Source organism: Rhea pennata, chromosome 10 (assembly GCF_028389875.1).
Source record: "Rhea pennata isolate bPtePen1 chromosome 10, bPtePen1.pri, whole genome shotgun sequence".
NCBI lineage: Eukaryota > Metazoa > Chordata > Aves > Rheiformes > Rheidae > Rhea > Rhea pennata.
Window position 1 is genome coordinate 16,753,387 of NC_084672.1, and position 25,430 is coordinate 16,778,816.

At 39.4% G+C, this 25,430-nt stretch overlaps 1 protein-coding gene across 2 annotated transcripts in view; it reads left to right on the forward strand.

The window, feature by feature from the left end:
• CHRFAM7A (CHRNA7 (exons 5-10) and FAM7A (exons A-E) fusion) overlaps positions 1-25,430 on the forward strand; it is a 40,114-nt gene that overhangs the window by 9,796 nt on the left and 4,888 nt on the right. For both annotated transcript variants that reach the window (XM_062583527.1, XM_062583528.1), the window contains exons 3-7: positions 10,519-10,563; positions 15,398-15,507; positions 23,063-23,142; positions 24,190-24,357; positions 24,959-25,153. In XM_062583527.1, the coding sequence (XP_062439511.1) occupies positions 10,519-10,563; positions 15,398-15,507; positions 23,063-23,142; positions 24,190-24,357; positions 24,959-25,153 (598 nt within the window). The remainder of the gene's footprint in view (positions 1-10,518; positions 10,564-15,397; positions 15,508-23,062; positions 23,143-24,189; positions 24,358-24,958; positions 25,154-25,430) is intronic.

A 25,430-nucleotide genomic window follows, 5' to 3' on the forward strand; every position in this document is an offset into this window, starting at 1 on the left:
ACCATTGCTAGCCTAGTGCGCAGGGCACCTTTCCATCGCATTATTTCTGTTTTGCTCCTCAGCCTGACTCTTCTGCCTGTCCTTGTTACTATATGCAAACATCTGGAACTAGGGCCAGCGCAACTGGCAGCCTAAGCTGCCACACGTGGAGCTGTGTTACTCTATGCAAAGACGGCACTGGTGAGGATATGTATAGCAGTGCTGAAATCTGTAATGCTATGTAATAGCTCTGTTGAAGTACTGTAAAGTACTGATTTGGCACTTCTGCATTGTTATTTGCAGCCAGGCTTCCATTTCCTTTCCCCTGTATTTAATTTGCTGAAGCCTATGCTTGTAAGTTACAAGGAATTTACAAAGTTACTTTTTAAAGGTTACTTGGTTTTCTATTCAATTTAATCACACTTATGATTCATTAAAAAAAAAGTAACTAATCAGAACAATTTCACACATTCCTGAAGGAAGGAATACCCTTACAGACTGTCAAAACAGAAAAACACTCTACAAATAGTACCAAATGCCATGAGTGTAATAGGTGGAAGTTAGATTCAGTACAGCATAGCTTGCTAGCATCAAGTACTGCTGGCACCATTTTATTCCACAGTCCAGTTAATAGGGAAAATGGAATTAGAGTTAAATGCGTAAAGGCCAGCCTGGATGTGTACACTTCAAAGATGACTTTAGTAGATGCTGCTTTGAAATAAGATCTTCCACATATGGAAATTTAAACATTATACTCTGGTCTAGTAAACACTTACAAAGGTAGGTCACACTTTGAAGGTGAGAGCTGGACAAAAATGAAATAATAGCAAGGTGGCATCTCAGCTGCAACAGCGCACTGCCTGCTAAAGAGAGTTAGCTTGAGTTGCAATGTGTGGTTTAATTAGAATTATTTCTATTAACTACAGCCAACTCCTTAATTTCTGCAAGAAACAGTTTTACTAAATATGGCCAGACTCACTGAAAGTAGGTCCTGGTTATAAAACAGAAAGAGAACAATAAATAAACAGAATGAGATTACAGAGTCAGACCTTAATCCCACCTGTCTCACCCAGGAAACTTCATGGATTAACAGTGGCCCTTATCCTACAAATATTTATGAATGTGTTTATAAGATCAGGCCAGCATACACACCAGTCATAGCCTGTACACTTTGCAGGGACTGTTTAACCCATTCATACGCATTCTTCGATCGCTTTCTCTTCTTCGGTTGTCCATTCGGACTCCCTTCTCACCCAGCTTTAGTGTACCACCCACGTGATGGGCAAAGGCCGATTTCTCACTCCAAATCACTCCAAATAGCAAACACAGGAACTCTCTGTCACTGTATCTAGGATTGCTACTCCTACTCCTTATACTTTAAGAGTGTTTGGAACAGCACATTGTGTTGGGAATATGCCAACGATTTGCTCTGCACTGTATTTGCCTGGAGATTTAGGGCACTTCAATAAACTTTACTCACTGAATCACAGATGAAAGTGGCGGGTGGGGGGCTCCCCGCACGGAAAGGCTGTTTGTTTCTCATATAAGTCTAAGTATTCTAGTTAATTCCAGAATAGCCTTTTACTGCCTTGCTCCTCTTTTAATTTACAGTCCAAAGTCAGCCTTCTTAACAAATAAAAAGGGACAGTGGCAGCTCTCTGTGCCAGTCAGGATTATCTCCAGCACTAAAACTCCACTCTCCCCAGTTGGGAGCACATCTGCAGAGACTTCTGACTTGAGCATTCCTACCAAAATTCTGTCTTCTCCTGGCTCTGGCTCTTTGAGATGGTCATTACTCAAAAATGAAGTCTCAGGGACTCACATGGTATTCTGTTGCAGTACTGCCGTCATTTGATAAGAGTTTAAGAGGCAAATCTCCAAAACCAAGTCGTACTTGTTACCAGATATAATTTTTTTGTATAGACAGAGATATTTGATCCAATCCTCTTTGTTTGTCACAGTAGTCATAGACAAACCTACTTAATTTTCCAGCCTCCCTCTCCATCCTTGTTCCTCCTTACATGAGAAGCTGGACAAGTTTTATACGTATTATGTTCTGAGGGTGAATCTGTTTTTTCAAACAAAAATTGGGCTGGCTTTGTTTCCAAATCCTTCTTAATCATTTTCTTTGTCCCTTTAGTAAATGTTACAAAGCTCTCTGTGTCAGCCCATTTGACATCAAGCTCATGAAGCCGGGCAGAATGCGATTAAAGCCAGTCATCTTCCTTGCTCAATTTTTGGAACACAGTAGCTCCTGGCACTCCCTACATTTGGATTGTTCCAGTGCCAATAATCAGCTGTGAGATGCATGTTAATACACTTTATGTATGTTAATACATAAAGATGTTAAGCCTTACACATAATTTTGAATAGTTAGAGTTCACTGCCTCTGCTAGGCAACTCTCATGACTGACATGCTCCTCATTCACTGAAGAGTCCTGCGAGTGAGTAGTGATCTGCCAGGATGTTGAACCACTGGTGAAATGTGTTACTGATGATTGTTGAACTTCGATTTTTCCAGAGTGACATTTACTTTTAGTGCATGACTTTGAGTCATACCAATTCTGATATTCGTCACCAAAATACTATGTGACAAAATTGCCACTCTCTTTATCCCTCATATGATGAAATCTTGTATGACAAAATTATTTGCTCGTCAGACTGATCAATTTGCTTAAGTTAGACTGAGAACTAATTAGCTTTTCAGTCTCCAAGAAAGCACTTTTCACAACACAAGAGGCTCTCATTCCTCAAAAGCTGTAATCGCTCCAGAAGTTTTGATGTGTTTTTGATAATTTAACACACATAAGTATATTCATAGCTGCTTCTTGTATTTCAAGTGGTTGGGCCTGTTTAGTTGCCATGACTATGTCTCCTTCTCTCTTGGTCTTATGTCAGAATACAATAAAAGGAAACATTTTTTGTATTATTTTTAATCTTTTAATTTTTTATCTTTTAATTATCTTTAATTATCTTATCCAATGTCATCAGAGCCCAGCTGGGAATTTAACATAAATCCTCCTGCAGCACACACAACAGCTTCTGATACTATTCTAAGGTTCCTGGCAAACTTTCACGTACTATCAGTGAGGAGCCTTGTTATGTTTTTTGTTTTCTACAGTTTTGTAAAGGGCAGTGATTAGTTCAGTGCACAGTGTCTTTTCAGTACTGCAGGGAAACTGCTGCTTATTCTAACTGCATTGCAGGCAGACTGGGGGAAATGAAACCTCCTCAGTGACTGCACAGACAGGAAAAAGAGTAGAGGAAGCTGCTTCCATCTGAGAGGGCAGGGAATAGCCCAGGTAATGTGGTGGCTCCCCTTTGGGTGAAGACACTGTCTCCTGGATGTCCTCAGGGAAAAAAATCAAGTATCTGTGTGCAAGTATAAATATTATGTTTGTCTGTTAACTGCATTTTAGTTTAAGGAAAAAATGATTTACTTTTAAAAGCAGATATCCCACTTACAGTATATAATTAAAAACAAGTGTTGCAAATCCCTGGCAGTTTCCTATTTTATGAAGAGCTTTAGTGTTTAGAGAGCCTGAACAGCTACTCTTATGCCATCCATCACAAATATGATAAAATGTAAGGTCACTCAGAGCTAAATAGAAAAGAAGTTTCCTTTTCTAATTTCACATTAACTAACCATATATATTTTTCCTTGCTTTCATATTTTAATTCTTTGATAAAAAACCCAAAGGAAATTAAATGAAAGAATAAGAAGCACACACAGTAAGGGAGACATTTGCAGGCTGGATTTCAGGGATTTAACCACATAACTCGCATTAAAGTTACACAAGACATTTAGCTAAATCCCTGGGCACAGCCGTAATATTTTATCCATAAAGGTCTGACAGAGCAAGAGAGAGTTTGAGCTGAACAGTGTGAAAGTCACTGAGTCAAGTATCATGCTAGCAATGAAGGAGCCTACGGGCTGAAATTGGCATTAAAGTGTAATGAACAAGGGAAGAAAAGGTGATGTCCTAAATGCCTTCAACTTTCACTAAGGTCACTGGCAATGCAGAGTGGCCCAGTGTAAAATAACCAGTAAAGACCAGCTTTCAAGGGGGACTCGGGACCCAACAGAATCAGGGTGAATGAGCAGCTGAGGGAAAGGGAGCCAGCTCCAGGCAAATGCTGGCCCATGGCCCGGCAGAGCTGACAGCCCGTGCAGACTATGCTGTGCAGCAAAACCCGTCACCTATAGCTCCGTTTATTAGTTTGCCACAACTGCTGTGATTTTTCCAGAGTGCACCACACCAGCACTAGGCTGCACCACTATAAGATTGTGTCACAAATGTCACAGAGCTCAATTTTAACAGGAACACTGAACCTGTATTTTATAAAAAAATCTCACTGAAATGGCAAAAGTCAGAACACCAAATATAAGCATGTGTTTAGGTTTGAAGTGATCTGCAGAAAATGCAATAATACAGTAAAACTTAATAATCTCTACGCTTGACATTTATTAAGTGATTTTGCACTTTTTACATCCCTTCTTCAAGAAATCAGAAACATTCTGTGGCCTGCTTCTGCTCTTGAGCTGTAACATGGAATATTATTTACATGTTGGTAATGTTCACCTATACAGCCTTTGCTGCATAATTGGAAATATGTGCTGTAAGCTGAACCAGACACATTTTACTATGATAAAAAAGGTTGTCACTGACTACTGAAGAGGGGAAGGGTAAATTCACTAACCCATCCCTTCTGTGGTGAGAAGGGAGTCAAGTGGGAAGGCAAGATCAGGAATTCAAATTTCACCTTCATCTGACAAATCCTGTACATGGTCTTTCTTTTCACCTTTACGTTGCCTAAAGCCCTGTTTCAGATGCCAGCTGTGTGGCTTTTTGTTCCCATGCAAAACCAAACATGTGTTAATTCCATCCAGACGTTAACCTTGCCTTTTGGCAGGGGCAGCATAGGTGATAAACGCACCCCGTCTGGGGCAGCCTGACTCTGCCCCCTCTAGCCCTTGCCTCCAGAGCTAGACTTGCTGCAGCCACTGCCCTCAGCTGCGTGGGCCCAGGGCTGGGGTAAGATGTAGTCCTTAGTGAGCAACAGCATTTTCATTTCTGTGTCTCAGGAGAAGCATCAGGATGGCTTTTCTGAGTAACTGATTTTCATCCTCATCCTCAAGACAGCAAAATTCAATTTGGCCTACACCACTAAGAAGCCTTGGGCCACCTTTGACTTTAATGCAAAAATTTAGGCATAACCTCAGCACATAAAGACAAGATCATTTCAGCATGCAAGAGCCCCCGTTTTGATGTAGAATTAATTCAGGCCTTTTCACTTGAGTGAGCTCAGTGCATGACCCTAAAAAGAGAGAAAGAAAACCCCAAGCTGTCTTAAGACAAAAATCCCAATGAACTCAACATATCAATGTTTTAAATAAGGTAAGAAAAAACTTCATCAGGTGCCAGTAATTTGACCTTGTGGCTTATAAGATGCTGAGAATGTTTAATGAGCAAGTGCCAAAATAATGAGATAAGAGCGAATGAACTGAGGAACCTTCTCATTTTGAGAGGGTACCCTTCAAGCAAGCAAAAGAGCAAATGTCTATAGGAAGGGTCTGTGCAGTCTTTTAATGGCTGCTGACCGTTGCTGCTTTCAGCCTACAGCAATTCACTTCAGGTTTGCTATCAGTTATCCATCAGGAACCTGGTATTTTTTCTATAATAAGCAATGCCTTAAAATGTTTCTACAAACTCTTTTTTAAAGGTTCACAGTAACTGAAGTCCAGTTCAAAGAGGCCTTAAAGAAGCCTTACAGCATTCAGTGATAAAATGCTCAACAGCCTAGCTCTGAAATCATAGGGTGAAAACTTAACCACACTGCTAATAAGGAGGAGCTCTGCTGCTTACTTTGATGCAGTCTGCTCATTTATGTTTAGACAACCTTCAGAGTTATGCAGTATGCCACTACTATGCCAAATCATTCAGAGTTAAGACTCTAAGCCAACCTATATTAACTGTATTTGTATATAAACATTATACGAATTACCCTTCAACTGTGAAGTCAAAGACTGCTGATGCTAAGATTTTCCTAGAGATGTTTGAGGCTTTTTTTTTGGCTGACAGAAGCAGGACAATTTAAAAGTGCTTCTGAAAACTGGGGTCTTTTTAAATTTTGTATCCATAAATGGAATTACAGAACATTTCTGAAAATTATCACCAGGCAAAAAAAAACCAGGCAGAAACCTGACATGGTTGGTGCTGACGATTCCTTCAGCCCTCCCTTTTCCATCAGGCCAGTGGTCTGCGCTCTTACTTAAGACACTACTTGTCATGGTCTCAGTTCCTCCTGTTCATGCTATTACCCAGTTTTAGAAAAATTCTCAGAAAGTCTACAGAGCAGGAAATAAATCCTGCCTTTTTCAATGCCTGTGTTATTACCAGACTAGAGGGTAATTATTCTTTCTTTTGTTCAATAAATGTTTAATTTCGTCTCTCCAAGAGGGAAGGGAATGTGATGACAGCCTCCCTGGTAGCACTATGTTTTCAAAGAGGTGGCACGACAGGAGCAGCTGCTCCCTGAAGACCTGTCTCAAAACCGTTACAGGCATCAGCCATCTCCACTGGGAGCCCCAGGCACCGCTGCACGTCGCTGCAGCTGCCTAACCTCCCTGCTGCTTTTGGGAACATAACTCACTTTCCCTAGGTCCTACTTTTTCTGTGATTTAGGTGGGATTCTACCATGTAAAAGTAATTGAAGAATAAAGCTGAATTTAAACTATGAGAGTTTATTCAGGCATTGCTTTATGTAAGTAAGTCATTACATGCCGCTGCCTGTATTTCAGTCAGTGGGCATGCAGCCTCACCTCACTTCCTTTTCCCCTTGCTTTTTGCTGCATAGCTTTTCTAGTGTGGACACTAGGTGCACTGGCATTCCTTTGAAAGTATACTCTTCTACATATTTTGTTGCAGACCGGGTAAGGATAAGATAATATAGGAATCTGATACAGGGTTTCCAAAGGTGATCAGTCTGGCAAATTGATTAAGGTTAAAAGATAGGCAAAAATAGAGATGAGAAGTGGCAGAGTGGAAACTGTGTGACTGCCTTCCCAAACTTGCAGAAATTTTTGATACCTCTGCCTTCAAAAATGAATAAAGGACCAGCCAGTTCTCCCTGCTGTCAGCTACCTGCCCTTCATAAATTACACAGCCATTAAATCACACGATAGTCAGCCCAGCAGCCGTTTGCTTTCTGCAGTGACAGATCAGGACCAGGGTTACGAATCGGGCGGGCAGAGGCAGCCTGCCACGTTCAGCAGCCCTGACTCCCGCCTGCTCCCCGGCCGGGCGGGCGGCGCCGCCTGCGCGGCCACAGCAGCCGCAACTGCCCTCGAGCAGCCGCTCCGGCAACACAAACACCTCCAGCTCCATCACCCAGCTACTGGCCTCGTTTTCTGGCGGTTCTTCCCAGCCCCTCGGGCTGGATCACAAAGTCCTTTTTCTTCCCCCCCCTCTAAAGCAGAAGTGATTTGTAATGGGAGCTGCCTTGCTTGTATGTCCAACACCTTTTTTTGTGTTTACAAAATGTTGTGAAGTAACAAGAAATTGGTGAAGTTCTGTGAAACTTTTCGAGCCTTCCAAACAAGAAGCAGTACTGTACAGCTCAGCTGAAAAACCTTAATGCAGTTTGCTGTAAAGCTTTCAAAATAGTGTCCCAAAGGCTCCCCTAGCCAGGACATCTCCTGCCCTCACCATTTACCAGCTTCGCGCATGTGTGCCGAGAGGAAGAAAACCTCTAAAATCAGAATCTCTCCTCTAGTGATGGGGAGAGCCAAGCCAATAATGACTAAATTTTATAAATCATCTTCTCCTGAGAAAAAATACTATAAAACAAGCCTCAGCAGGCAGCAAACTTTTTCTGGCTGAGGAGCGATGGAGGCAGTTACGGTTCAAACACAGAGGAAACCTTAAATATAGTGATCCAAATGGGAGCTATTTTGTTCAAATATACTCTTTCAGACTCTGTATGTTTAAAATAACTGAAGGAGGCACCAGGGAAACAGCAAGTTTCATCTTCATTTAGGGCTTGTCTTCACTGCAGGAGTTGTTTTTGAGTTAGTACTCTCAAGATACCCTCTTTGAACTGGGCTAGAGTGAAGGGTCACCATACAGAGTAACTCCTGGCTTTCAGTGGCTGGATCAGTGCCCCGACTACACCCACAGTCTCCTCCGGACACTCCTGCCATGCGTCCAGCAGGAAGCCAGGGCAGCAGGCAGCTCAGTCGCCCTGCCAGCAGCACATTGCTTTCAGTGCTCCTTTGCTGCTATTCTAAAAAGGGAATCTTTAAAACATCACTGACCTAGGGCTGGAGCCATTTCTGTGCACAGAGAGATCAGGCTAGGAGTAAAACGTGAGTCTAATTCAGAGTTTAACGATGCAGGAGTACAAGCCATTCTGCTAATGCTTTGGAAACAAGTTTTTCACAGCATAATGCAGTCTGAATTGCTTTGCACCTTTGTGTAGCTGCTTACCCCCATGCAAAGTCCCACAGTTATCCCCTGCCTGGCAGCAAGTCCCACAGCAGCAGTGCTCTCACCTTCGCCCAGGTGTAGTAGACAAGATGTTGTGCCACACTCACCTGGGACAGCACTCAGGGCCTCTGGAGAATGCCACAGGGTTTTTGATAATAAATTATCATTGGTGGGGTTTGCATTTGACCCCAAAATGGCTATGATGAACAAAAACACATGCAGATTTTACATACCGTTAATTTGCTACACTTGTTTAGTTCATGGTGGTGTAAATGACCTGTTATGCATTGCTTCTTCATTCATTCATGAAATAAAGATCCTGTGCAAGTTAGTTTTGTTGTGCTCTAATAACATATGCAGGTTGTTGAGAGTGGCATCAAATTGATATGACTAGAGAATGACAGTTACTACTCCAGATCAATCATTTCTTTGACTGGCAGACATGTTCAGCAGTGCCGTCAGCACTTCAATGCAGCAACATAAGGTCCCCCTAGTACCAAAGGGTTACTGAGATCTGCTTCTCCAGGAAGCTATTTAAATGAGTTGCTCTCTTGAGGAAGATATGGTGAAAAAGTAAGGTTCAAGGAGGTGATTATGCAGAAAATAGAGGAAGAGTGCGAATCACTGGCTATGATCTATGCTTCCCTATATATTTTATCTTATTTTAAAGGATGGTAGGAATGTGCATTTGCAGGCAGACTCTCTTCATGTACTATACCACTCTTAGCCTACCTATCTTTTTTATCTATCTCATGTTGTACATTTAGTTACGATCACACACAGTCTAGTTACATGGGCGTGCCTTTACTGAGGCTGTACTTCAAAAGGCCTCACTTGCTTCTAAAATACCATTGCCTCTGGCAGCTGTATTTGGTTTTTCACACTGGGTAACTTTTTACTATTGTGCTGCCCTAATATGGGTTCAATTAAAGGTCTCTCAGTACTTTTGTTCACTTCGAAGTGCACTAAACAGCAGCAAAAAAGAGTATTTATCTTTTAAAGAGAGCTTTTTTGCATAAAATGTGATTAAACCTTTCCGGCCATTTTGGGGGGAGTTAGGAACAAAATTTTAAGTTCAAGAGTGACAAATTTAAGTTTAAGGATGTAGACACGTTAGCAACTCTAACAGCCCATGCTATACAGATGACTGAAAGTTGCTATGAGATTTCCCTAGACTAAATGAAGCTCTGGCTGGTGGACTTCGGCAGTGAAGAGCTGTGTGCTGGGATAGATATTTCGCATTCAGCTCAGAAAGTGCACAATAATTACAGTATAGAGTGTATTCCATTAGCTTCACCCAACCTGAGTGGATATTGATATGGTTTGAGGGATGAGTAATTGCTAGTACCTCCAGAGAAATGAGGTCACCAACATTTTCCTGTGTGAAGTGAAGAATTAATCTTCCTAATTAACTGCAGCACTAAGATGCCAATTCTGTCACCTCAGCTTACATCAAGTAGTCAGTCATAGGAGGCAAGGCAGAAGGCCTTCAGATGGTAGGTTCTCCAGGCAGAACAACAATGTTTTGCCCTGACAACAGTTTTCTGGTAAAGCTGTGATACAACATTTTTATGTGGAGTTCCAGTGCAATGTGGCCTCAACACATCATCTGCACTTAGTCACACCGTCCGAGTTGATGCTCTCTCTATTCTCTGCAGGCATCTAGTGTGTAAGGCAATTAGTGGGAGGGCTGCTCCCAAGCAAAGGTGAAACAGGCAGTACTCTAGTTTTGCCTAGAACCGTTATACTCCAGTATAACCTGTTCTGCCTTTGGGATACCTTATTAAAGAAGAATCACCAGGGAAGAGTCTGGCAGAAGGATACCCTCAGGACACAACGTGACTGATTGTGGCAATATGAAATACACTGAAAAGCACACATGAAAGCTTCTGTCACAGTGAGTGAGAGGCACTGATTCTCTTTGTTTTAAAAGGTATAGTAGCAAAACTATTTCATAATTGTCAAGTATATTGATCGGTATCACCTTTCCTGTACATTACTAAACCATGGTTTGTTTTTGTCTTTCTCTTATCCTTCTCCTTCCTCCCAGGATGAAAAGAATCAAGTACTAACAACAAACATCTGGCTACAAATGGTGAGTTTGGGGGAAAAAGAAGTATCCCTCTCCCCCTCAGTTTTTGAATTTAATCTCATGAGAGTTTGAGTTTTATGAAGCTTTCAAGCTTTTGTTCTCTATCTTGCTACTTTGAGGTGAACGGAGAACTGTAAGACTGAGATTTAAGACTTGATGCTGTTTCAGGCATTTCTGAAACTTCAAGAATTTAAGTCACCACATTTGAATGAATCATAAACTCACTGTAGTTGTTTTAGTCACTCTAAACTCTGGACCAACGTAAGATGCCAGTGTCCTAAGAGTCTCAGGCAGGGCAACTACAGCTGCAAGCTCCTCATCACACATTTCAGCAAATCCATTATGTTTTGGTAAATCATTTGGTTATGAAAGACAACATACACATGTATGAAATCCACTTCTTGCATAGTAACTGTTGTGATCACCATTCTGGAAATCTCTAGATAGTTCTTCTGATGCAGGGGGAAATTTATTCTGAAGTTCATTCACTCCTGAGATCTGCTGCCAGCCTCCTGCCTGAAGGTCTCTGCTTTTCTATTTGCTTTGCTTTCAGTCTGCCTCCTTAAGAGGCATTTTAGTTAAAATGGCCATGCTGTTCACATGTTCGAAATGCTGTTGTTCAGACATAAATCATCATCAGAAATTAACTGCTAAAGATGAAAGCTTTTTATGTTACTTTTTCAAATTCAGTATCTCTGCTACCTGGCTAAAATGGCTACTGGAACATAGGTTCAGTTTCCTGGTCCTCAGCTGTGAACTCTTTATATTCGCCTAGCTTCCCAGTTTCTTTTGCATATGCATTATGTTCATTTTCTAACAATAGTTTTATTTTACTTTTTGCTGCAATATAAAAAAGCCTCCCTCCCCCTCCCCACCGAGTTGTCACAGTATTTCTGGTTCTCTCTTACCACTTAACAAAACTCTATTGCCACCGCAAGGTAATGTGGCAGAGCACTTTGCCCGCTGTTAACTCGTGGCTGACATTAGTGGGCAGGAGTAAGTTTCACTCACTTTTTAATAAATGGAACAGATAATACAGTATTCAAGAACTTGGTAAGGGTATTTTGAATTTCTTTTCCCTGTCAGTTTAACTAACAAGAGAGCTGCTCCTAAGTGAAGCAGCCTGCACAGCTTTATTCCGCTGGATTGGTTACCTTCTTGCACCAGTTTGGTACTAAGGCTTAGACCGAATCAAGTGCTTCTTACCACCTGGACTGCTGTGGGCTCCCAATGCTTCCAAACAAAATGTCTATTGTAAATCAAAGATTCACAAAGAAAAACATAATAGGGGAAGCTTTTGCCGTACTACAGCAGCTAGGATGAGAACGTGCTGTACTTTAATTTCTATCTGTATTACAGAAACTGAACTGATTGAGTTAAGATTTAGAGAAGAGTTTTATTACTCAAGACACTCATGTTGCTTCAGCAGAAACTTTACACCTCTCAGTGTCTTTCATTGGCTCATTCAGTTTAAATTAATTCTTTTTCCTTTTATTATACCATTTTTTACAGAATGCCTCTTATACTGGTAAGCCTCAGGAAACAAATGAAAGATTAGTTTGTTGATCTGCAAAGGACAGCACGGCTATGCCATTTATTCACAAAGACAAGCTGACAGGGAAGAAGCATCCAGATCATGCTATTTACAGACTTGTTTTACAGTAAGATTCAAATGCTCAAATGTAGTATTTTTGGCTGTGAGCTACAATGACAACAGTTGCTATGATTTCTTACCAGGACAACAGACAGCAATTCATACTCAAGAAGCTATCACTTATTTGTCTCTCTCTCTCTACAGTGTCCTTATCATTGCTGAGATTTTTTTCCCCCAAGGAAATTCTGAGTCTCTTAAATATTCACTGTATTTTTTTGTGATTTATTCACCTTAGCACATTCTCTGTGTGGAACATGCTAAGATATCAATGGGCAGAGCAGCTGATTACTACAAAAAATGTAACCACTGCTCACAACCTATGAAAAAAACAGGGACTGTGTTTGTGCATTAGCTACCTGTTAATGGCAGGCTGGATACATTCTAAGCATGCTTAACACAAACGGATGTCATTTGATTATGCTAAATAGTCTGAAGCATTAAGACGCCTTTCCCTGAATGTCACTCTCTACTACCTTCCTTGATGTAAGTGTATATAATCAGAGACGCATCTTAAATATATTTTATCTAATCATCATTGGAATACTAAAATACCAAACTAACCTGTGAAAGAGAAGAATATAAACTTAGTATTTACACATTTACACTTTTTGATCCTGAACACTATCTTCAAGGTGATTCTGTTCAGATTCTTTAAATCTTAAGTTTGATCTAAGTTATAGCAGATGCCTTGCCTAGTCGCACAGAGTAATGCTAATCCCAGTATGCCTAGTTGTCTTCTATCTTACTCTGCATCAAACATACCTTAGCCACAGTGGAAACTGTAGCTCCAAAGTTAAAACAAAATGAATGAGCTTGTGTTCAGCTCGACAGGTATAAAAGTATTTCTACACAAGGCTAAGCTGAGCCAGCCCAATCCGAAATACCTAACATTATTTCTAATACAGACCTCAGGGTCAAGCTTTCTGTCACCCCTTGGATAGTCTTTACACCGTTCAGTGCTGCACAGTGCTATATAGTATTGGGCCGCAATAACTGCTAACAGAAGTTTTAATGGGGAAGTACTGGATATATCACTATTATTTTAATGCAGTTTAGATAGAAATCAAGAGCAGAGCCAGCTGCATGCAACCTGCCAGGTGGGCATCAGCTGCCCCCAGACCAGGATCCTCCAGGCTGCTAACTGTGAAGCACAGAGGGGCTTGTCCTGCCAGCTCAGGAAGTGGCAGCACCCAAAGAATGCCCCAGGGTTTAAACACAACGTCTCCAAACAGCACGGTACACTCCTTTACATTGCTGGGCTTGGTAAAATAACACTGGTACCATGAGAATCTCTCTATTTCTTAATCCTGTGAAAAGATGAAGTGGTAAAAAAAAGACAATTTTTTTGTAGGGATCAGCAGGTTAACGTAAAAAAAAGAATTTAACTGGTGATGCATTTACTGTAAAAAACGGACATAAGATTTCTGGGGAAAAAAAAAAGAACAGAAAATGAGAAATAGCTGATCAGCTTACAGAAGCTGCTTGTAGATGAGCTTGAACAATATGCATGGGTTAATTAGAGAACTGTGAATGGAACAGGTGGCGAAAGGAAAAAACTAACAGAGCTGGTGAGATATTCCGATTTAAGATTTCTGTTAAAAAATGGTATCTGGAATGTAAAAGGAATAAGAAATGTACAGCTCAGATAATCTGTCTAGGTGACAAGGCACTGCAAATTCACTGTAAAACATGAAGGGGATAAATAATGGCAGCACATGCCAACAACCTGTACAGCAAAAGCTTTACAAAGGCGAGCGTGTGATAAATACTATTACATGTCTTACATGCAGTAAAACCAGTCATTTACAGTTACTGATCTAGAGACACAAAAAAGAACTTGAATTCAGGCAGTATGAGGCTAACTGAGGACTTGTTCGGTGAATGAAAAATAATTTTTCCTTTGATTGTAAAGCAAGGAATTGCACAGAGCAATTCGATGTGAATGCCCCATGAAAATAATCAATAATATTATTTCTACAATGCCCAAGGTAAAAGTTCTCTGCTATTAATGTCTGTCAAAGACTTTGGCAAGGGCTACTGGACTGTTGAAGTGCTAAGTGGTGTACACAACCTATTTGGAAGGTTTACATTTAAAAGACTAATGTTTGGCATTACAACAGCACTGCAAATATAGAGAAGCATTCACTGTAACTTATGTGATGCCTACAGTTATTTGAAGTTAATGTAAATAATACAACATGGGGATACAGACAGGCACAATGTAATGAAGCACAGATTTATTAGAAAGAAATAAATTGTATGAAACAAAGTGAACTATATTTCTTCTTTATACCGTTTACGCACACAGTAACCACCCTTAATAACATCCTGTTAAGTCAGCTGCTTAGTATGGGGTGAAGTGCGACATCAGGTTCAGAGAAATACAGGACGTCATGCCAGGAGTCGCAGCAGACTGTGGGGGAACAGCTGGTTAGAGCATCCAGGATGCTCCACGTCATGCAGTTCGGGCAAGTGCTTTGGTCTGTGCCTCAAAGGCAGCACCAGGAATTAAGGAGCACTACTGCAGATGAAAGCCCCGTGCGTTTCACTGCGATAAATCGGCGCCTGCGCTGGCGGGCGAGGAAGGACCAGGCTGGGCGCTGGCGCTCCTCAGGGCTGACCCCACCGCGCAGCTCCTGTCAGCCCAGGCAGCCTGCCCCCCCCCCCAAGGCCATGGGAGCTGCTAAGGCCTCCTGTGCTTGGTGGTATTAACCATCCTGTCACTACAGTCATTCTCCCTCTCGGCAGACTGTTGGCAGCTCTGCCACATGTCACAGTTACTGTAAGCTAAGAACTTCCACCAACAGCAAGCAGAGTTGCCTCTAAAGAAAAAAGTAATTGACATTAATGTATGAATAATAACAAAAAAGCTGTTCCTTCCCAAATTGATGCCCAAGACAGCATGAACAATAAAATATAAGCACTCCTAATCTTATTTTATAGGCTGTTTTATCCATTGCAGTGTGAATTGAAAAAGGAGAATTTTATGCTTTTCAGTGAGCTCTAGCTGGCCTATTTCACCTTTTCTAAATATTTCACTGTCTGAACCTTAATAGTATTTAACAAAAAAAAAAAACAAAAAAACACATTTTATTTCAAGATATACAGTCCCCTGGAAAACTACAGTAAACCAGTTGATGGGAAAAGTGACATAACTTACTTTTCTTTGTGCATATGTCTTAGTACTGGACAGATCATTATTTACAGTGGAATGTGTCTGAATACCCTGGAGTGAAGAATGTCCGTTTTCCTGATGGCCTGATATGGAAGCCAGATATTCTCCTCTATAACAGGTAGACACACTTTTTTTTTGGATGGGGAAAGAGAAAAGATAAGGCAAATGACAATTAACCCATCAAAAAACCTAAGTTTTGCAAATCTGGAATACTAGAATATAACTAGTCTCCTGTTTACGTAATGGAAGGTCAAATATTTAATGACCAAAACCACCCTCACTGCCAACAATGCCCGTCAGAGTTTGTTTGATGGTTAGAAGAGTAAAGTTTGCTAGCAGTGTTTAATGGTACAGATAGTCATAATTTTATCTTAAATTATTTGCTTGGTCTAAGTATTTGCTTTGAATTCAGGTTTGCAGACTTTTGATTGCTTGTCTAGTTTCAGTTGGGTTTTCACTAGAAGCCAAATAGGTAAATGCCAGCAGGTATGTCTGCATTTTCTCATGTGCAGTTTTGGTGTCACTCTGTCCTTGCCCCTGCAAAATTAGCTAGACTATTCACTGCGCTTCTCTAAAATGTCTGTTCATAGCTGGATTTGAGGGGCAGAGAGATTGCTATCAATTCACTGCAGAAACTCTGGCTGACATGGATAGATTCTTCTATTGCACCATTATGTGATAGTGCCCACTGTGCCATTTATTTAATTTAAAAAGATCAAACAGTATTATTTCTTAAAAAATAACATAAAATCAAATATGAGATTCTTCAGTAATGTGTTTTTTTGGTAGAGAGTATAAAAGGAACTCAATACATGACAATTTTTTGTATTTAAAGTACAGAAAAAATGAGGCATTAAACCAAAAAAACAGAACAAATGTTAATTGCTTACTGCCCACCTCATGAAAACTATGTACAGTGGAGCTCTGCAACCTTCTGGAAGATTACACATAAGTTAATGACTCATATTTTGTAGTATTTTCAGTAAGCTTTAACTATGGAATCATACTACCTTAACAAATTACAGCAGTAAGTGCCAGGTGAAATTGTGTGCTAGTCCATTTAAGATGGAGTCCCAAGAGTTAATTTACTGTAAACCCCAAATCCATCTAAAATAGCATGTTGAAAAATAAAAACAGCATTGCTTCTTAAGCAGAAAAGTTACTAGCTTTAATGTTGTCTTGTGCAAAACCTAGGCATACATTAAGGCTTTCAATCTACTTTGTTAACATCTGTTTAGTGGAACATAGCAAAACATAAGTCCAAGCTGGACTTGTGTTATTTTAGTCCAAGTTATTTTTGCATTTGTTCTGCCAGGTAAGTGTCTCTGAAAAGGCAACGCATACTCATCTATGTTCAGTTACTTTTTTTGGGGGGGTGGGGGGGAAGGGCTGGTCTACAAATTAAAACAAATGGCCTGTTCGAGCTCTTAATTTGATTCAAAAATGAGACTTTCTTCCATCCCAACAGAGCAGTTTGGGATGCTATAGCGTTGTTTCTAGTTAAGCACTGATAATATTTTGGGGAGAAAGGCTGGGAATGATACCAGTGAAAGTGTCTGGTATAACAAGAGCAAAATATGAGGATGTTCTACAGGACTGGTGAGATCCAAAGAACCAAAGAGGCAGGATTCAGAATAGCAGTATCTAATACTATTGACAAAAAAAAGGAGTTCATTTTGTTGTGAATTAGCTCATTAATAGAAATATCTTTTGAGAAAGGTTTGTATTGTGCTCTCCCATTCACAGCCCAGTGTATTGCAAAACCCAGTGATGTACAAGAACAATGAAAGACATAATTCATCTGACATCTTTTGCCTGTTGTTCGATAGCACAGTCTTGTTAAAGGGCAAAATTATTAGTAAATCTGACAGCGTGACAGGCCTCAAGCCAATGTATATTAAGTATTGTGCTGTGGTTTCTGTTTGCAGAGCAGTGATCTGCTGACACAGAAGAAACTGAATAGAAGAAGTAAGAGTAAAGTAGCCTGTACCAGAAGAGTAAGGAAAGTGCTTAAGCTTAGTCTTCAGAGCTTTATTATTAGCTTAATCACGTGACTTTTATAGCCCTGATGGCTGAGGTTTAAATAGATTTTTTTGAAGCCTGAACTTCAAAGACATGAAAATTGAAAAGGCAGCATTCAGTTAGTAAAATCTGTTGTATACATGTATTATTAAAGAAAGAGCTTGACAGCACTTAAATTTAGCAGGCCATGTTATTAAGCACTATTCATACTATTTTCCCGTATTCTGCACATGATTTTGACATATTTACCATGAAATCCCCTGCACTGCAGGTTTCTGTTATAAAGCAAAAGAATTGCTGAATTTTCTGTCTGAAAAAGAAGGGCTTGTTCTGTCCTTCTGCTGATTCCAGTGAACTAAATTCTTCACTCAGTCACGTGCATGCGATGTCTGCACAGCTGTGGTCAGGGAATAAAAATACCCCCAGTTCTATCACATCGGTCTTGCAAGGGGGAAGGGAAAGGAAGCGTACGAACAACCTGGTATCAGTGGATGCACACACCTTTATATAAGCAGTCTCATGTTTTCAACTAGGTCCTTTGTACAACGGCGTTGTGCAGAACCATAGCATCAACCGCTGAACTGCTTTATTAGCCACTGCATCATATGCGAGTATGAAAGTCAAAATATCCATACAGACTACCTTTCATCTGTCTGTATCTTGTACTGTCTTGTACATCTGTACTTCTTTGCTCACCTCACCACTGAATAGTAACTAGACCATGAAGTTCACACCAGAGTTCTGGACCTGTATTTACCAAAAGAACAAGTCAAAGTCTAAGAATAACAGTTTCAATTATTCAAAAGCCTAAATCTCTATACATTCAGTATCTTTAATTAACTTCAATTAAATTTTTTTCTTGGACTTAAAATCTACTGAGTATAAAGGAAAAACTGACAAATGCTTTCGCTGCAGGGAATCCTACATGGTGAATCAGTAAAGAGTCTGTAAGCAAGAACCTCCCTTTAATTTTTTCTTCATTAGACAGTGAATCAGTTTGTTTGCAATGTAACTATTTGTGCTGCTAACGAACAATGTGTGTAAGGTGTAAACCTTACAAAACAGCCTGCACTTTAAAGCCCAAATGATCTTCCATTTGAGTAGAAGGAATAGCCACAACTCATTTCAGTTTTGGAAAAAATGAGCATTAGACAATGATAATTACCACAGTTTTCCTCCTTCCCAGTAACATACAAGTTTTTACTTGCTACTTGTTAGTAATTAAGAGAGGAAAACCCTGAAGAAAAGTAAAGACCTTTATCTCGGACCATCCCAGGTTGAACAGAAGGCCTGTATGTGCATACATTACATCTCAACAAGCTGGCTTGATGATACCCCAATTTCCATCTGCCTGTTGTGCACAGTTAAGATCTAGTGCACAACTAGATCTTAATTTCCGCCTCTCTCAAGAGGATCCTGTTGGAGTACAGTCAGTATCCTTAACAGCGGGATTCCCCTGTCTCATTGCTCAAGTTACCCTTTAAAAAGATCATTTCTTTGGGGCTGAGAGTCTATTGCTGCCTCCAGCAGGGATGTAACCACACGCATCAAAGGCAGCGCCACACAAAATAAGCAGGGACCGTGTGCCAGCCGCGTTAATGATCTCAGACTGCCACTGGTGTAACAGAAGCACAGTCAAAGCTCTGCCGATGGCGAGCAGGGGTCTCCCTTGAGTGCAGGGGCAGCAGTGGACTGCCAGGAGGCCACGCTCCTCCTCCAGTGCTCTGACCGGGGCAGGGCTCTGGCTGACGTGGAGTTTGGGAAAGCTGTGCCTCGGCTCCTTCTTCAGCCGCAGCTCTTCAGTGACTAACAGTGATGACGAGAGCCTCCTCTCCCAGCCCTGCAGCCACATCACAGCACAGAAAGTGCCCCGGCTTAACAACTTGCCTTTCTCTGCCATTACTGTGGCCCAACTGCGCAGTGCCCCAGGCACTGGAAAGACTGTACATCTGCCCTGTACATGTTTTACTGCTTCTTCTGTGGTACATAAGATACTTTTTTTTTTTTTTTTTTTTTTTTTGCCCATGGAGACAACATGAACCTTTTGTCTTCCCGATGGCTTTTTTTCACTGTTTTTCTACCCTATGTCGCTAAGAAGACAACCCTGCTGTGTACATCAGCCTGATTCCCCCTCTCCTTTTCAGGAGCTGCTTTTTGTTTCTGTGAGACCTGTACAATAGCTGTACCCAATATGTCAGCTGCAGTTATACAGCCCTTTTTCCATTTGATGATCACCTTGATGATTAATGCCACTGTCACAGGTGTTGCTGAATTACAGTGTTGTTCTAACAGCTCACAGTGACAGCATTTGTCAGCCACGTGAGTGTTTCTCTCTAGGGCCTACGTTACTGCTTTGCTTATGGCACACTTTGAGTGCTTCTCTCAGCAGGACATTTAATGCTGAACTCTACTAGGGTTCAGCATATCTACTGCAACTGCCTGTCAAGATTACTTCTTGTTTCTGGTTTAAGCACTGTAATCAGTGCTTCAGTTGTCCATACACCAGCCTAAAAAGATTTTTCAGAAGGTCTGTACACAAAGTAGAACAGTATGCAACCTGAACAGGTGTTCTTGTAACATTAATTTTCGTTAATATATCTTTCACTGCAAATTTGTTTTCTCTTGAGCATCTTTTCCTGGCTATATTGATTTCATAAATCATACCATTCTTGGGAGAATTGGCCAAATCATTCATTCACTTTCATACTCTTGCTCAATAACACAGTGTCTATGCCATAGAATAGATACTCTATGCAGGCAGTTGGAGATTTACAAAATGAGTTAGGACACATAAATCTCTCCCTCACATATATCACATACAAGAGAGAAAATTTCTAATGGAATTTATGTGTCTGAGGATTTATGCCTCAATATGTCTATGTGCATCCAAAATTAAAGGGTCATTTTAGAAATTTTCTGCTGTTCTTCGAAATACTACTACATATATGCTAACTGTAGTTCATTCACAATATAGAAGCAAAAGGGTAGGTTAATACCCGAATAAATGAAAATACTACTTTCGGGCTAATAGAGGTTTTATAATCATGGCATATCAACTATGACACACTCATACCATAATTATTCTACAGTGTTACTATCTGGAACACACACTTATCCTCAAATCTTATTCACAGTTAGTCACAGGACAAAGCTGACTTTTTAAAATGAGTTCCTATTCTTGTGTGAAATTGCACTGGGAGTATGATTATGTTCTCTTACAGAGACACAGCATTTTGAGATGGATGCTTTCAATTTCCATACACTTCACTAGGGACATGCATCTGCAGTTATAAACTGAAAGAAATAAATGAACAATAAAATCATTTTTCATTTTAATGAATACATTTTTTAATATGTCTTGATTCCTTATACATCTTGCTGCAGCCTCATAGAGAGAAACTTGCAGGAGCTACCTAAATTATACTATTAGTCTGTTGTGCTACTGCATAATCTCTGCCATTTACTTTTAAATAGTTGAAGAAATTTTCTGTTTGTGTTTAAATTTTTGATATAACAACCTAAATATATTAATGTATTCCCCTATATCAGCTAAGGCTTTTTGGTTCTCTACATTGCTCTAATTAACGCTGTATTCTTTAGATTATAAACACGGGAAGAAAACAGGGTTAGTTCATCTACAGTTTTTCTCAGGGAACCTAGATCTTGGCCTCTGTACAAATTCTAGGACTGACTGCATTTGTGTCCTGTGAGGCCTTCTTCCACCTTCTTAATTATACTGGATTCATTAAAAGTGCTTATTTCTGGTGGTAGTATTTTCCAAATAGCCACACAGTTTACACTGCTTCATGGAATAATACAATTTCTGTTAGTTGTGTCTTGTTTTAACACTTCCATTTTTTCAGTTCTTATAATCCTGAGATAATTCCAGATATATCTTAGTACGATTTTATCCGACACGTACAGCTTTGTCATCTTAGCATACTGCAGTAAATATCTGCTCTTAAGTAGCTATACCCCAAAGAAGAAACGTAGCAGAAATGATTTTCTATAATTACATGTGAGCATTAAGTATCACCAAGCAAAGCATACTAATTTCATGTATTCTCTACTGAAGCACTGCATTTCAAAAAATAATTAGAAGCAGTGTAGTTTCACTTCAGTTTGTGCAGAATAGAATCAGAAAGGGATCCTAAATTTGAAAGTATCTGTGAATTTTTAATTTTTTGTAAAAAAAAAAAAAAAAAAAAAAAAAGAGTTATTTGGAAAAATGAGTTGTGAATGTTCCCAGTAAACCACAGTAGTGTTATGATGTACCAACACAGATCAAAAAAAAATCTCATGAGAGAAATGTAGAAGCTAAACTTTTCCAAAGTCCCACTAGGTATTCTATATAAAGTGTGTATGCAAAGACTTTTTCACCAACAACTAGAATACTCACACAGTTGAAAATACCCTCAGAGTTTGTTTTGCATGTAATAATTTCTCACATGAGTTTATTTTTCTGAAAGCCCGCTCCAAAGCAAAGGCATCTATTTGGAAGCTACAAACAATGCAACAGAGCATAATAGTGTACATCTCATTTTGCTTATTCCCTGTACAAATGAAAGCCTAAGAAAAGACACTGGGCCTATAATCACTACCAACAACCATCACACCTGAACTGGACACAGAGGAGGATGCAAGGAGCATCCACTGCCAATACTTTCCCGCTGCATTTAAGGCAGTTTGATCTAGGCACCAATTCAGTAACTGTGACAGTGAATTGGAAAAGAAACAATTTCTTTAATAGATAAGCCCCAAACCTTTACAGATTTATAGATCGGAGTCTACAACAGTTTGTAACAAGAACCTATAGGAGTAAATATCAATAGTGCAATTGGGCATAATACTATACAAGCATATATATATATTGCAATACTAAGTAATCTAAACATCTTTCACATAGTGATTTAAATGAGCAAATTTACTAATGTTTTCATAGAAAAGTCAATTTGGTCATTTAAATATTTGAAAATATTTTGTATCCTGTAAGTTTCTAAAATCTTATTGCTTAATAAATTCCTGGATCGTAGTATGCATGGAGATGGCATTTGGTGGTATCTGCCAATTCATAATTTGAGGTATTTCACAAACTAGCATTATGATTCTTTTCTAGTTAAGTAAGAACAGTGCACCAGTAGTGCTAATAGAAACACTCCTAAACAGCACCGTTGGACCAAAATATACATTACAGAACCTTTTATATAACATGTAGTAATAATGCTGACTGGTGAAAAGGGGCAGGATGAGGTAAGATGCTGAAGTGTTGGTCTTCTCCATGCTTACTAGCTGCTGTTAATGTAGGCAGGAAGAGGAGAATAGATTTCCTTGTACAGTTGCTTGACCAGTTTTTAAGAAGTGCTTACTTTCCAAATAGAAGTCAAAAGAGCCAAGGTGCAGTAATGAATCTGGCTGGCCAGGAGAGCAGGGACAGAATGAGGTGGGTCACCTTCACTTGCCATTGTCAATCAGGAACAAATCCAATACTATCAGGCCAGTTATCCTGAGGCCACAGAAAACCGGAGCCATGAGACAGGCTGTCAAGTTTTATTTTGGGCAGAAATAATCCTTCTAAAAAGAACAGATTCTTCTAAGATATTATTGAGCCAAACACTGAATATATAACTCATTTTGTTTCTTCCCTATTCTAGTGCTGATGAAAGATTTGATGCTACATTTCACACTAATGTTTTAGTCAATTCTTCAGGACATTGCCAATATCTGCCACCAGGTATGAAGTCAGCTGTTTTGATACAATAAATTTTAGTAACTCAGACTACTGATATATGATGCAGTTTTAAATTTTACATCAATACTTGAATATTTCATTTATCTAGCTAGCCATCATTTGATAGATTTAAGCCTAGATGCATCACAAATGACAGGGAAAATACCTCTGTATGAAAGCCATCATGCAAGATACGTTTTTAATAGTAATAGTAAGATGCTTAGTAACATCTTGGATGTATCTACTATCTGAAATGATTAGCTCTATATTTTATCAAAACAATTCTTAGTCTGAAAGTAGGCAGTGCTTGATCTTTATTTGATATCAGAAATACGTCACTGAATCTCTGTATGTATAGCAGGTGGAGTACTGTTTCTATTCCCTAATTCAGTTAGCATAATTCTTAGAATTTGACCTTTCCTAGAATTTGAATTTTAGAAAATACAGCAGTAGAACTAAGTGCTTTCCACACATACTAGATTTCCCTTCTAAGACCCCAGAGGACTATGGGGGTTTACCTGTTATTCTTTCAATGTAAGCTATTCCATTGGGTTTTTTTTCAATTTGATTCTGAAAGCTGATAAATGGCAGGGCTCTGATCAAACAAATGAAAAATAAGAAGCTACCATCCTGAATAAATCAAGTTCATGTAACCTTAAAAATACAGTAAATAATCTTTCAGGACTTCTCATTTTATTCAGTAACAGAAATAGGAGAAACAGATTGCATTTTCTGCTGCATTTCAATCTGATAAACAATAACTAGAAATCTGAGCTCTTTCTTCTCTAAGTCTTTTCCTACTATTTGGCAAAATGCGAATGCAGTTCAAAAAGTAGTTTCGAACATCAGTAAATGAATAGTGCAATTTCTTCCCTTTTGTATAACTGAATTTTGCTTTCTACATCTTAAGTCATGACTGACATAATTAAATATGCTTTCCAAGTAAATACTAGGGGGTGCAATATAGAACAAGGCCATGTTACAAAATGGACATGGAATTATGTGGAACAAGCATTTCAATTTAGTGTTCTTGTTTGCAATCCAATCTAGGCATATTTAAAAGCTCATGCTACATAGATGTGCGCTGGTTTCCATTTGATGTTCAGAAGTGTAACTTGAAGTTTGGATCCTGGACCTATGGAGGCTGGTCCTTGGACTTACAAATGCAAGAAGCAGACATATCTGGCTATATTTCAAACGGAGAGTGGGATTTAGTAGGTAAGCTTTAGATTTCTTGTTTAAACTGTGAACTTGCAGCCTCTTCTCCATTGCCAAAATGGACAGAAATAATGATTGGGAAATGAAGACAGAAATGAAATTAATGAAGTGCCTTAGTGTAAATGAAGATCAAGCATTATGGAGTCGTACAGCTACTGAACTATTATACTACTCAAATCAATGTTATCAATACAGATTTGTACTGATTCGTTAATCTAGTTAACCAGTAATTTCTAGATAGATATACAAACTTGTAGTCTTTACAGATACTCAAACAAATACACTGAGAAGTGGATTGCTAAGAACATGGCACCTTTAACTCTGAATGTCCAGCTAGTGGCATTTGAATCTCTAAGAACAGACCTAAGATGAAAATCTCAGTCAGTGACAAAATTGCTCCTTGAATTCAGTAATTTCATCTGACTTTCCTTTATTATCTGACAAATAAACCCACTTAACTGGAAATTAATTTAAAGAAATAGTTTTACCTGTGGTAAAACTTAGAATGCTGTATTTTTCCTTTTCTATCTAAAAGTAACTACACTAATACAGATTTTATTAAAATTTATTTCTGGTTTTCTTTCTTTCCCCTCCTATACAGGAGTTCCTGGGAAGAGAACTGAGAGTTTTTATGAATGCTGTAAAGAACCTTACCCAGATGTAACATTCACAGTAACTATGAGACGTAGGACTCTCTATTATGGACTCAATCTTCTTATTCCCTGTGTACTGATATCAGCACTTGCCTTACTAGTTTTTCTGCTTCCAGCAGACTCAGGAGAAAAGATCTCATTAGGTAAATCTTTAATAGAATATTGAAAATGTTATTGAACCAAGAAAGTTGCCTATATTTTAGTAGGCAAGCAGGATTAGTTTCTGTGTCTTTTTCTAACTTCTAGCTCATGAACTACTTCAATATGTGATGCTCAAGCATGGTGGTCATGGTGAGCCCCAGCTGGCAGCTTAGGGGAGGCTGAAGTTATGGAAGAGAAAAATTTCAGGCAATCAAACAGAAGCATGACAACTTCTGACTAACTTAAACAGCAGAGTTTCAATTTTTTACATTTGCTGAA